The sequence below is a fragment of the Ornithodoros turicata genome, chromosome 4 (assembly GCF_037126465.1).
Source record: "Ornithodoros turicata isolate Travis chromosome 4, ASM3712646v1, whole genome shotgun sequence".
Classification (NCBI taxonomy): Eukaryota; Metazoa; Arthropoda; class Arachnida; order Ixodida; family Argasidae; genus Ornithodoros; species Ornithodoros turicata.
The window spans coordinates 27,106,522-27,126,517 of record NC_088204.1 but is presented as its reverse complement, the minus strand read 5'-3'; the positions used below and the strand labels follow the sequence as shown (position 1 = coordinate 27,126,517).

Here is a 19,996-nt window from a genome sequence, read left to right as displayed (position 1 = left end):
TGTGAATGTGAAGCAGACAGAGGAAAAAAATGGCAGTTTTTAGGCGGTATAGGCCATAGGAAATGCATGGGGTGAGAATATACTTCACTTCTAACTTTCTTTCTACAAAGTGACAGCATTTGAAAAAAAAAATATGGTTGAAAGTTGAGACAAATGACTATCAGCCTGCAAAGACTGAAGCGCTAGAAACGTTATTTTCAATTTTTACGACGGGTTCAAAATGTGTAACCTTTGGTAAATTCACCCTGTACATCCATTTCTTTTGGCGGCACAGTTGTGAGAGAAGGCAGTAACATGCGGCATTAGCTGTGTACACAGCAACATGAAGCCGTGGAAGGTGTTGATCAGTTTTAGTCCCTTATACACTCATTTAAATATTTAAAAAAACATTATATAACGATATGACACACAAAAATGCCAGCTGTTAAGCAGAGTGCAGAAGTTTCAAAGTTGAAAAGACCACCATTTCTTTTAATAGGTTTGAGTCGTTAGAGAGCACAAATGCATTAAGAAGTATGTAGCAATAAAGAAGGAGCACAGAACACCTTACCCTCATGCACACATTGAGAGGATTTAGCACAACAGATGAGCTTTGCAGAGAGACTTTGTTACTTTCAATGGGATTCTGAAACATGCAACACAAGAAGCCAGGCATGCACTGCAAGCTGTGCCACATTTGATCTGCACAAAGTCCACTTCACCACTCAGAATTCTTGCGTTCCAACAGGTCCCTGATGGTGAACACACACTTTTGGAAAGTTACGGGGTTTAGTATTTAAACACTGACAACACGGAAACTTGTGGGAAAAAATGTGGAAAAGGCACAGCGTAAGAGTATGTCAACACACATTTATATTGACAAGCAAAATTTTTTTCAGCAGCATTATAACACCCAGTATCACTTCTTATAGACACGAAAATGAGATGTGCGAAGGCTTTAGATTCCACAGCCATAGGTTTAAATTTTAGAAGTGGAAACGTTCAGATATCGCCTTGGCTAAGACACGTCAACGTCAACTTCAAACATGGGGTTGTTTGTAAAATATATGTATCTTTTCACTACTTTTATGGTAACCAAAAAAGTTGTTTCAAAAATGCAAGATTTCTATATGTAAATTTTGCTTAGATCTTGACATAAACAACAGTTGGGATGGATCCCAATACAGTTTAAATACTCCAGGCTGTAAGAAACCCTTTCAATCAAATCAATTTTTGGCATTGCCCATGGCTGATTACATGGGACTGTAACAGACTGTGCCTTTTCCTATTTGTGCAAAATCCCGTAATAGCTAACTGATAGGGGAGAGAAGCAGTTAAAGGTGCGATGTACAAAGGTTGAGTAACCATGAGACAGAAAGGAATTAATGAAGCAAAACAAAACCAAAAAACTGCTAGAGACCTGTGCTGGAAGTAAGATGCTCAAGTCCACTCCGAGGCTGGCTTCAACCCATCCCTTGAAGTGCGGCAGCGTCTGATTGCCTATCTTGTACCTGCAACCACATTAGTAGTTAGTAAACTGCTATTATTTGTGAAAGAAGACTGTCATATTTATCGCCAAGGTCACACATGACCGAGCAGAATGAGTAATATCAAAAAGAAATAAAAAAGATAAAGATGCTTGTGGCGGCTTTGCCATCGGCATCGCGGCGCCGCTGTTGTTGAGGCGCGAGCAAAATAAACGTTCGGACACTTGCTCCCTTGCGAGCTACCAGGAAGGTTGTCTCTTACTTGTATCGCTACAACTGGTGACCCGGACGTGGAACCCTAACGTTCCATCCGCCATTATGTCTACTGGCGATGCTCCCCCAACTGGACAAGCCATAGCGACAGCCTCAGTTACACCGGTATCCTCCATCGCCGTCAAACTTCCTCCGTATTGGGATCGGAACCCCGCGACGTGGTTTATTCAAGCGGAAGCACAGTTTCACCTCTCCGGCATCTCGGCCGAACGTACCAAGTATTACCACGTCATCGCGGCCCTTTCACCATCAGCGGCAGAGGAAGTGTTTGATATCATTGCCAACCCTCCCGCCGATACCCCGTACCAAGCCCTGAAAGCGGCACTCTTGAAGCGTACATCGCCGTCCGACCGCGCCCGTCTGCAACAGCTGTTGTCAGCTGAAGAACTAGGCGACCGGCGCCCAACCCAACTGCTGCGCCGGATGAAACAGCTACTCGGCGAAGGAAGCAATGCTAGTACCGACAGTTTCCTCCGCGAGCTATTCCTCCAACGGCTCCCTAAAAATGTCCAGATGGTTCTTGCAAGCACTCACAACCTCGGCATTGAAGAACTAGCGAGTTTGGCTGACGCAGTCATGGAAGTCGCATCACCTGCTACTATGACCTTGGATTCCGTCCAAGCGCCTCAAGTCGATGCTCCTCCAAGTGTACCTCCCTTCCCTGACGCCAACTCGAATTTCGCCACTCTTTCTCAACAAGTCGCTCACCTGACTCAATTAGTTGCGGCTTTGTCCACCCGATCCCGCTCTCCGTCGCCACGTCGCCAGCGTTTCCGCTCCCGCAACCGGTCTCCTCGCCATCGCAGCCCAGGTTCACGCGACAGGAACGGGCTTTGCTGGTACCATCACCGCTTCGGCCAGGAAGCCCGACACTGCTTCCAACCTTGCGCGTGGTCGGGAAACCCGCCGGCCAACCACTAGTGGCGGCGAGTGGACGTGGCCCTAATGATTGCCGCCTTTTTCACATCGTGGACCGTACCTCCGGCATGCGTCTTCTCGTGGATACTGGCGCTGAAGTTAGCGTAATCCCTGCCTCGAAACTCAGCGGCCGCTCCCGAGAACCTTGCTTATCCCTGAAGGCGGCCAATTCAACCACCATCCCTGTATACGGCCAAAAGTCCTTAACCCTAAACCTTGGATTGCGACGAACCTTCCGCTGGCTGTTCCTGATCGCCGATGTTCACCAGGCGATCTTAGGAGCAGATTTCTTACACCACTTTAACCTGCTCGTCGACGTTTCTGGGAAGCGCCTCGTCGACTCCTTGACACATCTGTCTGTGCACGGAATTCGCGCCCCGGCAAGTCCCCAACGAGTTCTTTCCCTTGCTGAGCCATCTCCTCCTTATGCTCTCATACTAAAGGAGTTTCCCGCACTCACCAAACCACCTGACTGGAACCAGCCCGTCCAACACGACGTTTTACATCATGTGCTCACTACTGGCCCTCCTGTTCACTTTCGACCACGTCGTCTCGCTCCCGAGAAGTACAGGATTGCCAAGGCCGAATTCGATCACATGTTGGAGCTCGGCATCATCCGCCCATCATCCAGCACCTGGGCGTCACCCCTCCATATGGTGCCTAAGAAAACGGGCGACTGGCGGCCTTGCGGTGATTACCGCGCTTTAAACCGCATCACCGTCCCTGACCGCTACCCCATTCCGCACATCCTCGATTTTGCAGCCAGCTTGGAAGGGGCCACAACGTTTTCGAAAATTGACTTGGTTCGCGCATACCACCAGATTCCTATGGCACCGGAGGACATCCCTAAAACAGCCCTCACCACCCCATTTGGCCTCTTTGAATTCTTACGGATGCCCTTCGGGTTGCGAAACGCGGCCCAAACCTTTCAAAGGTTTATAGATTCTGTCACCCGCGGGCTCCCTTTCGTGTACGCCTATCTAGACGACCTGCTGGTGGCCAGTCGCTCTGCAGAAGAGCACGCCCAACACCTCCGCGCCCTCTTTGCACGCCTGGAACATCATGGCATCGTCATCAACGCTGCAAAGAGCGAGTTCGGTGTAGCAGAGCTCGATTTTCTTGGCCATCGCATAAACAGCGCGGGAATCTTACCACTACCATCCAAGATAGCTGCCATCCGCGATTTTCCCCGCCCAACTTCAGCCACCAAGCTCCGGCAGTTTCTCGGAATGGCTAACTTCTATCGCCGTTTTGTGCCCGCCTGCGCCTCTACCCTCCAGCCTCTGGAAGCGCTTCTCTGTTCACGCAAACCTCCGCCATCAACCCTACAATGGACAGCAGAGGCTACCAAGGCTTTTGACAAGATCCGAGAAGATATCGCCGCAGCTACACTCCTTGTCCACCCTCGGTATGACGCCCCCACAAGCTTAATGGTGGACGCCTCGGGTGCCGCGGTTGGCGCAGTGTTGCAACAACAGGTCTCATCCGGGTGGCAACCTCTCGCTTTTTTCTCGAAGAAGCTGAAACCACCTGAGACGCGATATAGTACCTTCGGCCGCGAGCTGCTGGCCGCTTACCTCTCGCTAAAGCACTTTCGACACTTTCTGGAAGGACGTTCTTTCATCATATTCACCGATCACAAGCCCCTTACGTACGCCCTGTCATCCGCCAGCACCAGTTATACGCCACGAGAAACCCGACATCTGGCCTACATTGCTGAATTCACTTCGGACATCCGTCACGTCACTGGCACCAACAACCCAGTCGCTGACGCCCTCAGCAGATCTGTCTCAACCGTTGACTCTGCCAAATCCCCGTCGACGCTGTCCTTGGACACCTTGTCCGAAGCCCAATCCATGGATTCTGAACTCGCCACGTTCCGCGCCAACTCGTCGTCTGGCCTGGTCATCCAAGACATTGCGTTGCCAGGCGCGTCCAAGCTTGTGGCCTGCGACACTTCCCAAGGACGTCCCCGCCCTTTCCTTCCTAGGGCCTTCCGTCGCGGGGTGTTCGACACATTCCATGCCTTGTGCCACACCGGCGTCCGTGCGACGCGAGCGGCCATTTGCGAGCGTTACGTCTGGCCGCGTATGAACAGCGACATCAGCCGTTGGGTGAAGGCCTGTCTGCCCTGCCAACGAAACAAAGTTCACCGCCACACTCGCCTGACGCCTGCTCCTTTTCCCCCGCCCGATCAACGTTTCGACCATATACATGTGGACCTCGTGGGCCCGCTTTCACCAGCTCAAGGTTTCAGATACATCCTCACTATCATCGACAGATATACCCGCTGGCCGGAAGCAGTTCCTCTCTCCGATTCCACGGCCCCAACTGTCGCAGCGGCTCTTCTCCGTGAGTGGGTCTCCAGATTCGGAGTCCCATCGATTATCACCACTGACCGGGGCCCGCAGTTCGAGTCGGCGCTTTTCTACAGCCTTACCAACGCTCTTGGGACTCGCCGCATCCGAACCACCGCTTACCATCCCGCATCCAACGGCCTTGTGGAAAGACTTCATCGGCAGCTCAAGGCCGCATTACGGTCATCCCCCGAAACTCCTTGGCCTGAAGCCCTACCCATTGTCCTGCTGGGAATCCGCTCTGCGTTCAAGCCAGATTTCGAGTGTTCCTCGGCGGAACTCGTGTATGGTATGGCGCTCCGGTTGCCCGGTGACCTCGTGTCACCCCCATCTACTCCCGCCGTACTCGCACCATCCGATTTCGTCACACGCCTACGCAGCGCCATGGCTGCCTTACGCCCTGCACCTTCCCGTTCCTACTCTGGGCGTCCCTACCAACATCCTGACCTGTGCAGCTCTACACACGTTTTCCTTCGCTGTGATAGAGTGCGAAAACCTCTGCAGCCCCCCTACACCGGCCCGCATCGTGTTTTGAGCCGAGCGGCCAGCTATTACACCGTTCTCGTCAACGGGAAAGAGGAAAATGTCAGCATCGAGCGCCTAAAGCCTGCTTTTCTCGACATCCATCCACCTCCCTCGACCTCTATCAACCTCGACCTCCATCGACCTCCCGAACCCGCCCTCTCAACTTCCTCGCCCGGTCCAGGCTTATCCCCTCCATCGACCATACGCCGTTCCGTGAGCTGGTCCAAAAACCTGGTCCAAAAACCCGTCGCCTTCCAGCGACGCGCTAGGAGGGGGGGAATTTGTGGCGGCTTTGCCATCGGCATCGCGGCGCCGCTGTTGTTGAGGCGCAAGCAAAATAAACGTTCGGACACTTGCTCCCTTGCGAGCTACCAGGAAGGTTGTCTCTTACTTGTATCGCTACATGCTCATGATCCGTGCATGCACAATTAAGAAATACAAGAACGGTATAGCCATTTAGTTGATCATTAAAGTGCTTTGCAGAACTAATGTCACAAAACTCGTGTGGGAAGGCAATTCCAACTGAGTGATATACGGAGATCAACTGAATCAGCAAATGTATAGCCACAGCTAGAGGAACAAACACTTTATGAATGTGCATCTAGAATGTGCAATGTGGTGAATAGGGAAGTTCATGTTTCAGCGAGGAATTATTATATAGTATGATATCTTCTGAGATATGGAAATGCCAGCAATTTTATGTCAAGTATGTAATGTTTCCAAGGATAGGTGCTTCTTTGTTAGTCTCACAATGGGAGTTTGACGGCAAGGATGAAGTATGCCGCTTCGTTCTGTACTTGTTTGGGTGCATTAATTATTGCATTAATTATGCATTAAGGCACAGAATGCCTAGTGTTACATACCATAGATGAATATTCAAGGTGAGGTCTAACAAGAGATTTTGAAATGATTAATTTTAGGTCATTAAACATAAGAAAAGTTACACATATGCACACATGTAGGTGACACAGTTATCAACAATTTAAGCGTGTCTTGCAAAACCACCTAATCTACTACTGCAGAAGCACTGCACTAAGTTTGAGTGTATACATAACTTGTGGACGTAAAGGATTTATAGTGATGCAGGAAGGTGGCAGGCTTGGACAGCTGCACGGCACTTCCTCTGTGCGTTACCGTGGTCGTCCGAGGCCAAACTCGGACGTTGCTACATGGGTAGCATAGAGTATGTTACACGAAAAATGGAGCTTAGTTAGCACTCTTGTTCTTAGTTTGTGTGTGCACATATACGTTACAAGTGCAAGGGGCTGGACAAAGAGGACCTGCGAGGTTAAGAAAAGCAATTATGGAACACAATTGAGAAAAAGGCAGGCAGATTGGAAAATGTTGTGTTTAGGCACCTTTCAGCCATTTATCGGAAAATGCCTAAAGATCCGTGCTATACCATTGTGGTAGAATGACAAACTGCACAAGCAGCTGGGGCTGTGCATTGCATTGTCTGCATTCAATGCTTTCTTTGTTCCCCCTTTCTTTAAATTACAGCACTATTCAGGTCTTCAAGGCCATAAATCTCTGTTCTTAACACCTTTCTTTTACCACCATTACTACACCATAATTGAGGACAAAAATAAAATCACTTTCACACAAGGCACTTCCAGCAGTATGTTATCATTAGAGTCTGCCTGTCAGTGCATTTTCACTGCTATTCTAGAATAGTATTTTTTTCTTGTTTTAAACGTATAGAAATAAAAATGCAGAGTACTAATTCATTTAAAAGGCTACTAAATGTTTGCAGTGGAATACATCCCCCGAAAGCGCCTTATGGCAATAGTAAAGCGGGAAACGAAAAATTAGAAGACATAAAAAAAGACACAGACCTGTTACCCGTAAAAGACACATGGTGTGACTTTGTATCAACGACAAACTTCGAATCCTTGTAGCCCCATCCGTTCCATTTCAGCAGCTCTTGCCTGCGTGGACAGTAACGTCTCATTTCATCATCCAGATGGTTAAAATAATAAGACAGCCAAAGTATGGAAGGTGACCACAGTCAAACTTCAGGTACATATGCCAATATATCACTCTCGAGCTACGCAAAATTGCACAGATGAATACTGTATATTGCAAATGCACTGCAAAGCACACACGCAAATGAGTTTCTTGATGCTGGCAACATGTCCCTGAGCCAGGGGAAAACAGGAATGGACAGAACCAGTGGTGGACACGGTGTGTGTGTGTGTGGGGGGGGGGGGGGGGGGTTCGCCCTTCTCCCAAAACGTTAGGTTACACATTAGTTTTCCCTCTCTCCCCAGTTACGCGGTTCGACAAACAACTCCCCCACCCCCACCCCCCCAAGCGCGGGTCTGGATCCGCCATCGGACAGAACACAAACGAAGGAGTAGGCCACTCCTCGCGCGACAATTCGCGACGTCGCGTAGGGCGACGACGGTGACGATCGCGCAGCGAAATCGTTGCGTGCGAATGTGCGTTGCGTGCGAATGCGTTGCGGTTCGCGAATTGCACGCGGAGTAGAGCCCTGCACGGGCCCGGGCCCGACCCGGCCCGCGGGCCGAGCCGGGCTGTGTGCTCCGGGCCGGGCCGAGCCCGGGCCGACAAATATGTTTCCGAGAGTCAGGCCCGGCCGGGACACGCAGCTAATTCCACACAATGGAGATGCAATAGTTCATATCATCATGCGCTTGCGTCATTCCCTGTGCATATTTTGCAAAGACAAGCAAGGGATACTGCATTAGGCATACGATTCGACCCTCTAGAACATTCTGAAAGCCACTTTACATTGCTCGTCACTCCTCACGTATTTCACAATCACTTGGCAAAGCTTGGTGAGAGGGGTATGGACTGGGAGAAGGAGTTTGTCGACAGCATCCTATACCTCCGCAAAATCTTGACAGTGTAACGATAACGCCCATGCCCGCGTACGTTCTGGATTTAATTTGGTCTGGTGCGGTTATGGTGTTAAACCGCCACCACTTGTATGTTTGTCTTCTCTCCTTGTAAATTTACTGATAAATTTGTTTGTAATCGCCAGAAACGCGTACGTCGCGGCTGGAAATACTATGCCGGGATCTACTCGCCGGGTCACCGGGCCGGGCCGGGCCGGGCTCTATTTGCTTAGATTATGGGCCGGGCCGGGATCTAGTCACTGGGTCACCGGGCCGGGCCGGGTCGGGCCGCATAAAAATATGAAGGTCCGGGCCCGGGTCGGGCCGGGCCATTTTTCGATGCGCTCGGGCCGGGTCGGGCCCGGAAAAGTCGGCCCGTGCAGGGCTCTAACGCGGAGTGCGGTTGCGAGTGCGTTGCGTGCCTTCGGACTCAAACAGCATTCGACATACTTCGAGAGGCTATATAGTCCGCATCAACGTAGATAGTCACGAAAACCACAAAAAAAACAGACGATTCGGGTAACTTGTAGCCTTCCAACGCGAAAGCTGGACGTCGAAAGACGTTCCCATGGAGTGGTGCTCTTAGTGCTCTTGCTCTATCTGCCGGCCCAGAAACGTCCACCTGACAGATAAAAGGTAACTCTACATGATACCGGAGGTAATTTTCCGGCGTCCCGCATTCAGACAAAACGTGGTCAGACAAAAGGTACGGCCACTGATCAGTGGGTACGGCTTGCCACATTACGTGCGTGAGAGAACGGCGCGGCGCTTCTTTCGTCTTGCGCTCCTTTCCTCCCATGCGGATGAGACACACGCAACACCTCGTGCGCTAACAGAGGAAATGCGACGAACCGATGGTACGTCGAACATTAGACACGCTCAACAGTTTGAAAACACGGTTGTGGTAGCCCTCATCGACTTCTGGCATGACAGGCACACGTTATACATAGTCTTCCTCGAGGAACGCGAAAAGAAATTAAAAAAAGAAAAGAAAAGAAGATTACCGTAGCAGAAAAATATTTTCCGGGGGGGAGGGGGTGGAATTTTACATGGCGGAAAGGATTCCACCACCACGTCCCCCAGAAAGTACGTGTTCAGCTATGCATGAAACAGGTTCTGGAGACAACATGCTTATGTGTGAGACAGGTTTCTTGTGATTACTGCTGCACAACATACAAGTTCTTTCCTTCCCTATGCTGTACGAGAAGCATGATGTTGACATATTTGCGCAGTGTTCTAATGTTACTAATGCTACCAAATCTATTCTTAATGTATAATTTATGTCATCTCCCCTCTTCATGATGTTTTCCTTGATTGTTTTGTTTTCATTGCTTCATGTCCAATATGTTTGCTGTATCTCTTACTTTGTATTTTCCTTATATTTCGGTGCACCATTTCCCAGACCCTCGGGTTGTTTATGGGCACATAATAGAAAATAATTATTATATCTGTGGCTTTCGTTATCCCTTAACATTATCCTCTCTGCGGAGGCCAACTGATTTTGTATGTATGATCCTGAATAAACCAGCAAGAAAGTTCCACTGCGGTTTCAATGTTTATTGCTCTCTGTCATAATAAATGCGGAAATGAGGCATCAAAATACCACAGTTTTTGACTGCAGTGTACGACTGAGGGTAAACACACAATGTTCCTGTTGTGAACAATCCATCGAGACCTGGACCACATTTCCTGTAGACCCAGGAGGTTCCTTAATGTCTACTATGTCTGGAACCAGTCTTGATATATATATCTCTCTCACACTTAATATCTAGAACCACTCGCCAATTATTAAATTGGCGAATGGTTCTAGATATACGAGCGGGAAACGAAAAGACGCGCAGACTGCAAATGCCGGTTCACAGAGAGCGTGTTTGAAAGATAATACTGAATTTAAAATTTCTGAAAGTCTATTTTGTTCCAATGTACGCACGAGAAATCACTTACATATTTTGCTCTTTCTCCTGATTTTCGTAAAATAAGAGATCTTTACGGGAACACAAACGCTCGTAAGTTTGACACTCCCAATCGGCTACGACCAAGCAAAAGCGAGAAGGATATATCTCTCACCGTTTCAATGGGATGCTGTTTTGGGTTTTGGGAACGGTCAATAAGTTGCTGCCCTCGGTCTGATCTTTTTTTTCTCTGGTGTTGTCATAGTTTTCGCACTTCGGGCCTTCCAAGTGTCCCTTGATAGTAGAAAGCCGCTCCACTACCGCCATGTTTGAGCTTGATCTCGCTGTCACTCTGAATTCTGAAATGTTAGAAAAGTTGGCCCATGGGGCCCATGGAGAAAGGAAAGGAAACAGGAGCGGCCGTTTCGAGCAGATTTCCGTGGGACCCCTCTGGCGGTCGCTCCTGTCAAAACGGCCATTACTTCCTGTCCACCACGTGATCCTCTCTAAAGTTTCGATTTAGCAACGCTTTGTTGCTCGCGCTGCTTCCTATGCTTTTTGAAAGTCATTTACTCTTAAAATGTGAGTGTCATTGCGGGAACAGCGTTTTCTTAACGTGTTCTTACCACGGTTGTGGCTGTCATTCACAGAAATCAGCTCGGGAATAGCCACTGATCTCTATGTATAAAGGCTGGATCGCGCATGGGAGAGGGGCTCGTGGGGGAGAGGTGTGCCTTCGGGCCGCCATGTTGGTGGGCCCTAAAGTGCTGTGTGTGCCCATAGAAAACAATGGGAGGCAAGAGAGATTGTGAGTATTTATTGCGCTGCAGGCGTTGATCGTTGTTTGTCATCACACAATTTTGCAAGGTGCCAGTATACTGATGTATCCTAACAGTGTTTCACGGGTGTCCTGCCGTTCGATTCTTAATTAGGTTATGTTTTGCATTCCGAAACTAGACCGTCACTGCAGTGCAGCGCTGGGGATTGTACTACAGCACGTTTCCCAGGCAATATTTCAATAAGAAACGACTTGAGGTTAACAACAGCCATGTATATAATATCCCGTACTGCGTTCTGGACAAAAATTGTTCCATATAGAATGGTCCGGGAAAAGATATACTCGCATGGCAGAAAGAGATCGTTCTGTAGAATCACAGCCGTTGTTTTAGCCGTGTATGCGCTTAGTATGATTTATATCAAGCATCGCCTTAGAATGAGTCTTTTAGTAAACGACAGCGGTGCTTTGCCGCGCAAATGGACACACCGAAGCAGCCCAAATAATTACTTCACGCAATTAGATCACACTCGTTAGGACAGTTAATCAGGTAGTGATGCAAGCTTAATCAATTAAGTTACTTAGAAAGTGGTAACATCTCCTTGAGACACAGGACTTATCTCTTTTTGAAGTACAGCCCTTCTATGTTTGTTTGCTTCTTCCTTTATTTGTTCCGATTATTTGCAGGCGCGGTTGTGCCAAACTGAACGTCCTTCTCCAGCACTCACATGCTTTTGTTGAATACAAGTGCAGCGTGAGAAAAGCTGCGACTCGAACGTAGACGGAGACGTGCTTTTCGCGATGCTACGTCCACTAGGTCGTTCCATCCACCATGGCCCTGAGTTAGCCCGTGTTCCAGAGATGCCGCTGCTCGATCTGTAAACTGTGTGAACCTAGGGACGCGCCAATGGGAGGACGCGTGGGCGGAGTGAGTCGACTTGAGTGTCATCTGGGGGCAGAGGTTCGAGACGTGCTTTTCGCGATGCTACGTCCACAGGGTCGTTCCATCCACCATGGCCCTGAGTTGGCCCGTGTTCTAGAGATGGCGCTGCTCGATCTGTGAACCTAGGGACGCGCGTTCCTTGGGAGTGTGGGACCACGAAAATGGTCGGCGATATGTACTGCATGTACTGAGTCATGATCCCATTTCTGTCTCTCTCTCTCTCTTTTTTTTTCTTTCTCTGTCTTCGCGGAATGAATTGTCGGATTTTGACCGCTGTGTTTGCTTGTTTTTGCTTTTAATAAACGTACGTTTCATGATCGGCGTCCTCAAGCGATGCTCGCGTTTGTTTGTTTTTGCTTTTAATAAACGTATGTTTCATGATCGGCGTCCTCAAGCGATGCTCGCGTTTGTTGGTTTGTTTTTGTTTTTGCTTTTATTGAACGTTTTATGATGGCTTGTTTTTGCTTTTAATAAACGTTTCATGATCGGCGTCCTCAAGCGATGCTCGCGTTTGTTGGTTTGTTTGTTTTTGCTTTTATTGAACGTTTTATGATGGCTTGTTTTTGCTTTTAATAAACGTTTCATGATTGGCGTCCTCAAGCGATGCTCGCGTTTGTTGGTTTGTTTGTTTTTGCTTTTATTGAACGTTTTATGATGGCTTGTTTTTGCTTTTAATAAACGTTTCATGATCGGCGTCCTCAAGCGATGCTCGCGTTTGTTGGTTTGTTTGTTTTTGCTTTTATTGAACGTTTTATGATGGCTTGTTTTTGCTTTTAATAAACGTTTCATGATCGGCGTCCTCAAGCGATGCTCGCGTTTGTTGGTTTGTTTGTTTTTGCTTTTATTGAACGTTTTATGATGGCTTGTTTTTGCTTTGCTGCTTCAGTAAAAGGAGGAAAAGAACCAGAGTCTTCTGTCGGCATTATCTAAACGTACGCACAAAAACGGCACGGGCATGGCATCTCATCAAATTCCTTTCGTAACAACACGTGCCGCATGGCGCACTGAAGACATAAAGGGGGTATGAAATAGAGAGAGAGAGAAAAAAAAAACGCAGTCCATAATCACGCATTGTCCCGCGAAACGACAAAGAAACAAAAGCGGGGTATACCTCTCACCGCCCGTGTCCCGGTCCACAGCGCATCGCACACGAATCGCATGAAATGCTCAATAAAAGGGAAGGCACACACGCCAAAGAACGCCCTACTATCAACCAAACACGGGCGCAACGATTCCGCGGACGTCTTATCAAGATCATTCTAACAACGCGTGTTCCATATGTTTAATAAAGCAAACAAACGCGGGCATCGCCCAAGGACGCCGATCATAAAACGTTTATTAAAAGCAAAAACAAGCCATCATAAAACGTTCATTAAAAGCAAAAACAAACAAACAAACACGGGCATCGCTGAGGGACGCCGATCATGAAACGTTTATTAAAAGCAAAAACAAGCCATCATAAAAAGTTCATTAAAAGCAAAAACAAACAAACCAACAAATGCGAGCATCGCTTGAGGACGCCGATCATGAAACGTACGTTTATTACAAGCAAAAACAAGCGAACACAGGAGCGGTCAAAATCCGACAATTCATTCCGCAAAGACAGAAAAAGAAAAAAAAAAAAAAGAGAGAGAGAGAGAGAGAGGGGGAGAGAGAGAGAGACAGAAATGGGATCATGACTCAGTACATATCGCCGACCATTTTCGTGGTCCCAAGGAACGCGCGTCCCTAGGTTCACGGGGTTCACATAAAGTCCCTCGACCGCGAAGCGATCGAGGGACTTTAGGTTCACAGATCGAGCAGTGCCATCTCTAGAACACGGGCCAACTTTCAGGGCCATGGGATCAGGCCCATGGCCCATGGCGGCTCCTCAGGGCCATGGTGGATGGAACGACCCCGTGGACGTAGCATCGCGAAAAGCACGTCTCGAACCTCTGCCCCCAGATGACACTCAAGTCGACTCACTCCGCCCACGCGTCCTCCCATTGGCGCGCTCCGGGTGGGCGGGGCGCGCGAGGGAGAGCCTTCCGCCTTGCTACTTCTTTACTGCTTTTCCCCATTGGAACGGCAAACATTGCCTGTCCTGTATCAGGACGACTATTGCACCCGAAGGCACAGCAGCCAGTCATTTTCAGTCGGTTATGATAGGCGATTCAACGCGGTAGTTCGGCCTTCAAAAACTACGCGCAAAGAGCACGAACTGAGCGAGGAGCGAACTTGGGAAGATCATGGCGGACGGAAGCAAAGCGACACGGCGGAAGTGGCGCAAAACTACCACGTGAGCACCTTCGACCAACGAACGCTCCCTGTCGGCGCCGCAAGGGTTGTCGCTACTTCTCAAAGAGCGATCGAGGGACTTTAGGTTCACAGATCGAGCAGCGCCATCTCTAGAACACGGGCCAACTCAGGGCCATGGTGGATGGAACGACCCCGTGGACGTAGCATCGCGAAAAGCACGTCTCGAACCTCTGCCCCCAGATGACACCCAAGTTGACTCACTCCGCCCACGCGTCCTCCCATTGGTGCGCTCCTGAACTTTCCTTGGCGCGCTCAAGCCGGCGACCGTGTCGGGCTGTCGGCGGTGCCGGAGGAACTCCAGCAACTCGCCGCAAAGTTTCGAAATGTGTTGCGTGCAGCAGGGACGCAAGCAAAGCATCTACGCCGGTACCGCTTTGGATGGTTTTTAGTGTCCTTCCCTAACATGTTGTCGATACCGACTCTGAAAAACTCGGTGCCTCATGGATACTTCTGCAAGTCAACTGAGTGGCAGATAAGTGGAAGGCAGGTCTGCTTCGCTTGCTTGGTGCGACAACGCTTCAAGAAGGACGAATACTGTGTTTTTCCGCTACTCACTAGATGACAGGTAAGTCAGTTCCTATTCTATTTTGCCGCTTAGCATAACATAGCGCCGCACCTGTGGCATCTACGCAGCATTTTGGCAGGTAGAATTTTTGGTTTTCATGCTTCTGATCCCTATCTTTCTTGTTCAGGTATAAGCACTCAACTCATATCTGCTTCAGAATAGCATCTGCATGGATACAGTAGAATGGATATGACACTCAGAGTGGTTGGATCATCATCTTTCGGCATAGCAGCTTCACAATTTCTTTTGTGACGGATCAACCATGCGCCTACACAAGCAGCAATATGGACATGTTCTCTGTCATGCCGGACCTCTGAATGTGTGTGCGTGTGCAGCCAATATACTGTTGTTCTACTGTGAAATCTTCCACGTGAGACATCAACTATCAGTGAATGCAAAGTGGCTTCGGCATTTAATTCGAACTTCAGAAACAATGTTAATCATGTTCGTGTTGTGCACAGCTACAGGAGACTTCATATTTGTGCTTTGGAAATACCTATCCCGGAAAATAAAGCACTTTGTGTAACAGAAACAGCCAACGCTTCCACATTGTTATTTATTTCACTCGACGCGAACGGAGATCCACAATCACCCGGAACTGCCCCGAACCGCCAAAGCGGGGGAGAGGGAGAAAACAGATGGGAAAGGGAAAGCCTCGCCAGCGTCACAGGTCACCCAGGGAGACAAAAAAAGGCAAAGCAAAAAGCTACTCAACCGACGTCCAACGATTGGCCCAACGCTTGAGGTCACGTGAGTTTTTCCCAACAATAGAATTATACTACACGTTCATTCCCCTGGAATAGTCGGCCAACTGAGGGCCATGGTGGATGGAACGACCCAGTGGACGTAGCATCGCGAAAAGCACGTCTCCGTCTACGTTCAAACCTCTGCCCCCAGATGGCAATGAAAGTCGACTCCGCCCACGCGTCCTCCCATTGGCGCGCTCCGGGTGGGCGGGGCGCGCGAGGGAGAGGGAAAATCTGAGGCCCGATCTCTAGAGAATAGTCCCTCTGACTCTAATCTCGGACCATGATCCTACGTCATTTTGACATAACAATGACGTAAAAGATTAGTTTCAAAGCTGAAAAGTAATGTAGCGAAAGAGGGTCGATTACTTTGAGCGGCGATGGGTTTCGTGATGGGTCCGCATGTGCATTTCCGTTTATTGTGTTGTATAAAGTCTGTATGTGCTCGTCACAACAAAAAATTCATATCTTTCTTCGTTTTTGTTTAATAGTGAAAGAAAAGCACCGCGTAACACCGTTTCTCTGCGCCGATCGCGGCATCGTATGCGTGAAAGTGGCGGGCTTTTCGAAGCGTCGTCCGAGCCGTACGTCGTACAAATCAATGTTATTGCAACGTAGCGGCGTGCACACAAAAAACTCATCGATCAAAGTTCACTGTTTGTTGAGTAAAACTATCAACGCTCATTTGCGGTATCATTACCACCCCCACAGCTCACGAGCAAAAGAAGCATATTGAAATGCGAATTATCATTTCGCATATCGAGCACACGAACACACAGAAAAATATAAAGAAAAGCTCATAAATAAAGCTCAAGATTTAAAGCACGAACCGATTTCTCATAAACGCGGGTTTACGGCTCGCGCCACACTGTCCGTTCGACCCTTTGCAATGATCCTTCGTGCTTTCATCGTTTTGTTGCCTGCCATCAGCGCCATCTCACGGGCACATACCGAATTATAAATGCAAAGTACAATCACGGTGTCACACAAACATTGCCGTCTTGCACACCTGTACGTAAAACAAAATGACAAACATGGCGAATGGCGTGCTTTTCCGCGCATTTTCCACGAAATTTAGTTTTATGCCGGTAGAGTTTTCTGTTTCTGACACCTAAGAGCCGAAGCAACAAGGCAGGGCGGGCAGATCACAGGTGTGGCCTTCAGATTCTCAGGAGGAAACACCGATAAGGCGGGTCGCTTTCCAAGATAACACGTGGGGTGATTGGTTGATAGAAGCTGTCAACCACTTTTAATATTCACGCCTTTTTCGATTGTGCACCAATGACAGAAGAAATTTCAAGTAATCGAGGTAGATTACGTTGACCAGGATAGGGCCCCAGGTTGTTTGATCGCTCTTCCGAGTTTCAATCGAACACACTTGCATTTTACCAGGCGGCAAATGCAGTTTGAGTGCATAATATGCTTGGGAGAACGTGTTACACTACACTGGTAGTGTTGTCATCAATATATGTGCGAACACTCGAGCGCTTTTCTGCATGCATTGCTAGCATGGTACACGGTGTTCTTACGGAAGCGAGTGCACATTCATTTCTTTGAATTACCTTCGCGCACAAGTTCGGTATTACGTCATAATGAGACCGAGATTGTCACCCTTTTTCATGTATTGGTATTGTTTTGTGCCTTGGTTTGATTTGTGAGAAAGAATCCTACGTAACGGTGGTGTGGCGCGACTTGAGTACCGCCTTTGTGTCTGAGCTATATCGTCGGCTTGTTGCGATAATAATAATTTGTAGCGTGTCGTGCTATTTGTAGCAGTTTTTAAGGCAAAAGTGGTCTCTCAATACAGATTTCCTCATGGGGCTACTCAGAGGATCGTCTGCGCAGTATGATGCGACTGAGTGGTACAGGTAAGTATCATGTTCCTCATCCACGGGTTTCTACTTTACAGGAAGGAACCACCTCAGTGCACGCACTGTGGTTAGCCTCTCTCAATTTTGCACATTTTGTAACATGTTCACATCTGAAACACACCTTATACACCTTAGGCTCATTCACCCAGCAATATAATAATTATAGTTCTTCTTAGAATAGTTTTTAATCTTTTCAATTTTTAGAAGATACAGGGATTGTAAACCCTGTTTTAAACTGATGTTTTAACATTTGTCAAATGCATTTATTAAACGTATTTATTTTTAACTAGTTGCATTCAAACCGATGTTCTGATGTATTATGACCTTTGTTGTCGATGCACCATAAAAATTGGAATAACCGTCATCAATACAGGTTACTTCACAGCTGCCTCGACATACTCAAGAAATGGGTGCAGAACCTGCGTAATGCCTAGAAACTTTACCACAGCACCTCCAGAAAGTAAAAGCATATGTGTCACATGGGATTTTTAAAGGTATTCACAGTATATAATACCTTGTATTAACTGCTGTAAATCTATGCCGCCTCTACAGTACACTCTCAGAAATAAAAACTTGTCAGGGGACTGTGATAATTGTTTCAGTTAATAGGCATGAACATATATGCTATAAGTAGAAAATTCTTAAGAATGCACTTCTCTGGCTACTGATGTTGTTTACATCTACTGTTGATCACATTCATTTATCACATATTATATTCTTATATATTATTATTCTTATATATATTATTATTCTTATGTTTACAATTTGATCGTGCACTCCCAGCCGAGTACAGCTGTTTCGTCCTACTTGGGACTCATCAGCCCGGCGTAGGGAAGTGTCACGATCTTGGGTCGGTACTAACAGTGCGTCTCGGCGAGACGTCAATGTTCCACGGTGACAGCGCCACCTGGGGAGGCCGCAGTGCAAGTCAGCAAGTACATATACAAAAAGGAAAAATAGCTAATGCTCTATGGCTGCACGTTGAGCATATTTACCGTGCACTCCCAGCCGAGTACAGCTGTTTCGTCCTACTTGGGACTCATCAGCCCGGCGTAGGGAAGTGTCACGATCTTGGGTCGGTACTAACAGTGCGTCTCGGCGAGACGTCAATGTTCCACGGTGACAGCGCCACCTGGGGAGGCCGCAGTGCAAGCCAGCAAGTACATATACAAAAAGGAAAAATAGCTAATGCTCTATGGCTGCACGTTGAGCATATTTACCGTGCACTCCCAGCCGAGTACAGCTGTTTCGTCCTACTTGGGACTCATCAGCCCGGCGTAGGGAAGTGACACGATCTTGTGTCACGATGAGTCCCAAGTAGGACGAAACAGCTGTACTCGGCTGGGAGTGCACGATCAAATTGTAAACATATGCTCAACGTGCAGCCATAGAGCATTAGCTATTTTTCCTTTTTGTATATGGACTTGCTGGCTTGCACTGCGGCCTCCACAGGTGGCGCTGTCACCGTGGAACATTGACGTCTCGCCGAGACGCACTGTTAGTGCCGACCCAAGATCGTGTCACTTCCCTACGCCGGGCTGATGAGTCCTAAGTAGGACGAAACAGCTGTACTCGGCTGGGAGTGCACGATCAAATTGTAAACATATGCTCAACGTGCAGCCATAGAGCATTAGCTATTTTTCCTTTTTGTATATTATTATTCTTATATATATTATTATATTATCACATATTTGATCACATTAAATTTAAAATTCAGCATATATGAGAAAATATCAGGAGGGAAGTTGCTATTCATTGCTCATTCCAACCTAAAATTGAGAGCTACAAATTTAGAGAGTGTACCTGTCCATTGTCATACCTAAAATATATATTGTCATTGTAGGAAGGTCACAAAACAATAAATGTAGTCTTTTGCGACCTCCCTGCACGTTCATTGTATCCTGAAACGCATAAGTGCAAGAAATAAATGTTGAAATCTTGAAAAATGTATATTCTCTTTACTCATCATCAGTGATCTTCTTTACAAAAGCATATCGTGTTAGACTTTTTTATTTACGTTTCACAGACGGGGTACACGAGGGCCAAAATGACAAAATCGCAACTGTTTCAAGCTCCAAATTGCAATTTGCAGACCATACGCGTGTAGTGCAACAGGGCCCTTGCACATCAAAATGTAAGATGGGAGTCACAGCTAATGCAAAGTGTTTCCTATTAGAGACTTCGATGCTGAACAAAATTGTGCAAACTGGGGAAGGTGCCATAGAAGAACTTCAGAAAGCATGTCTGGTCTCTCAACGGTGCTACGACGCTCCCTTTTAGATGACGATGATACTGATTGGAGTTTCAGATGTGCAGCTGCATTTTTTGGATCGTGCTCCACATAACAAGCATGACAAAGTCAGCACTGGATAGCAGGCCCCCGTCCCTAAGTAGCTTTGCTCAAGCTGCAGTTGTATTCAGCAAAAGCATGTGAGTACTCGAGAAGGACATTCAGTTTGCACAACCGCGCCTGCAAATAATCAGAACAAATGAAGGAAGAAACAAA

General features: G+C 47.8%; 1 protein-coding gene across 2 annotated transcripts in view; it reads right to left on the bottom strand.

Moving 5' to 3' along the window:
* LOC135391373 (alkyldihydroxyacetonephosphate synthase, peroxisomal-like) overlaps positions 1-19,996 on the bottom strand; it is a 97,135-nt gene that overhangs the window by 46,150 nt on the left and 30,989 nt on the right. Inside the window, exons 2-5 of one of the 2 annotated variants that reach the window (XM_064621627.1) lie at positions 10,468-10,651; positions 7,375-7,467; positions 1,400-1,490; positions 551-625 (exon numbers count right to left, since the gene is read on the bottom strand). In XM_064621627.1, the coding sequence (XP_064477697.1) occupies positions 551-625; positions 1,400-1,490; positions 7,375-7,467; positions 10,468-10,619 (411 nt within the window). In that variant the 5' untranslated portion in view covers positions 10,620-10,651. Of the gene's footprint in view, positions 1-550; positions 626-1,399; positions 1,491-7,374; positions 7,468-10,467; positions 10,688-19,996 lie in introns of those variants that run through there. The other variant, XM_064621628.1, reaches the window with a different exon arrangement.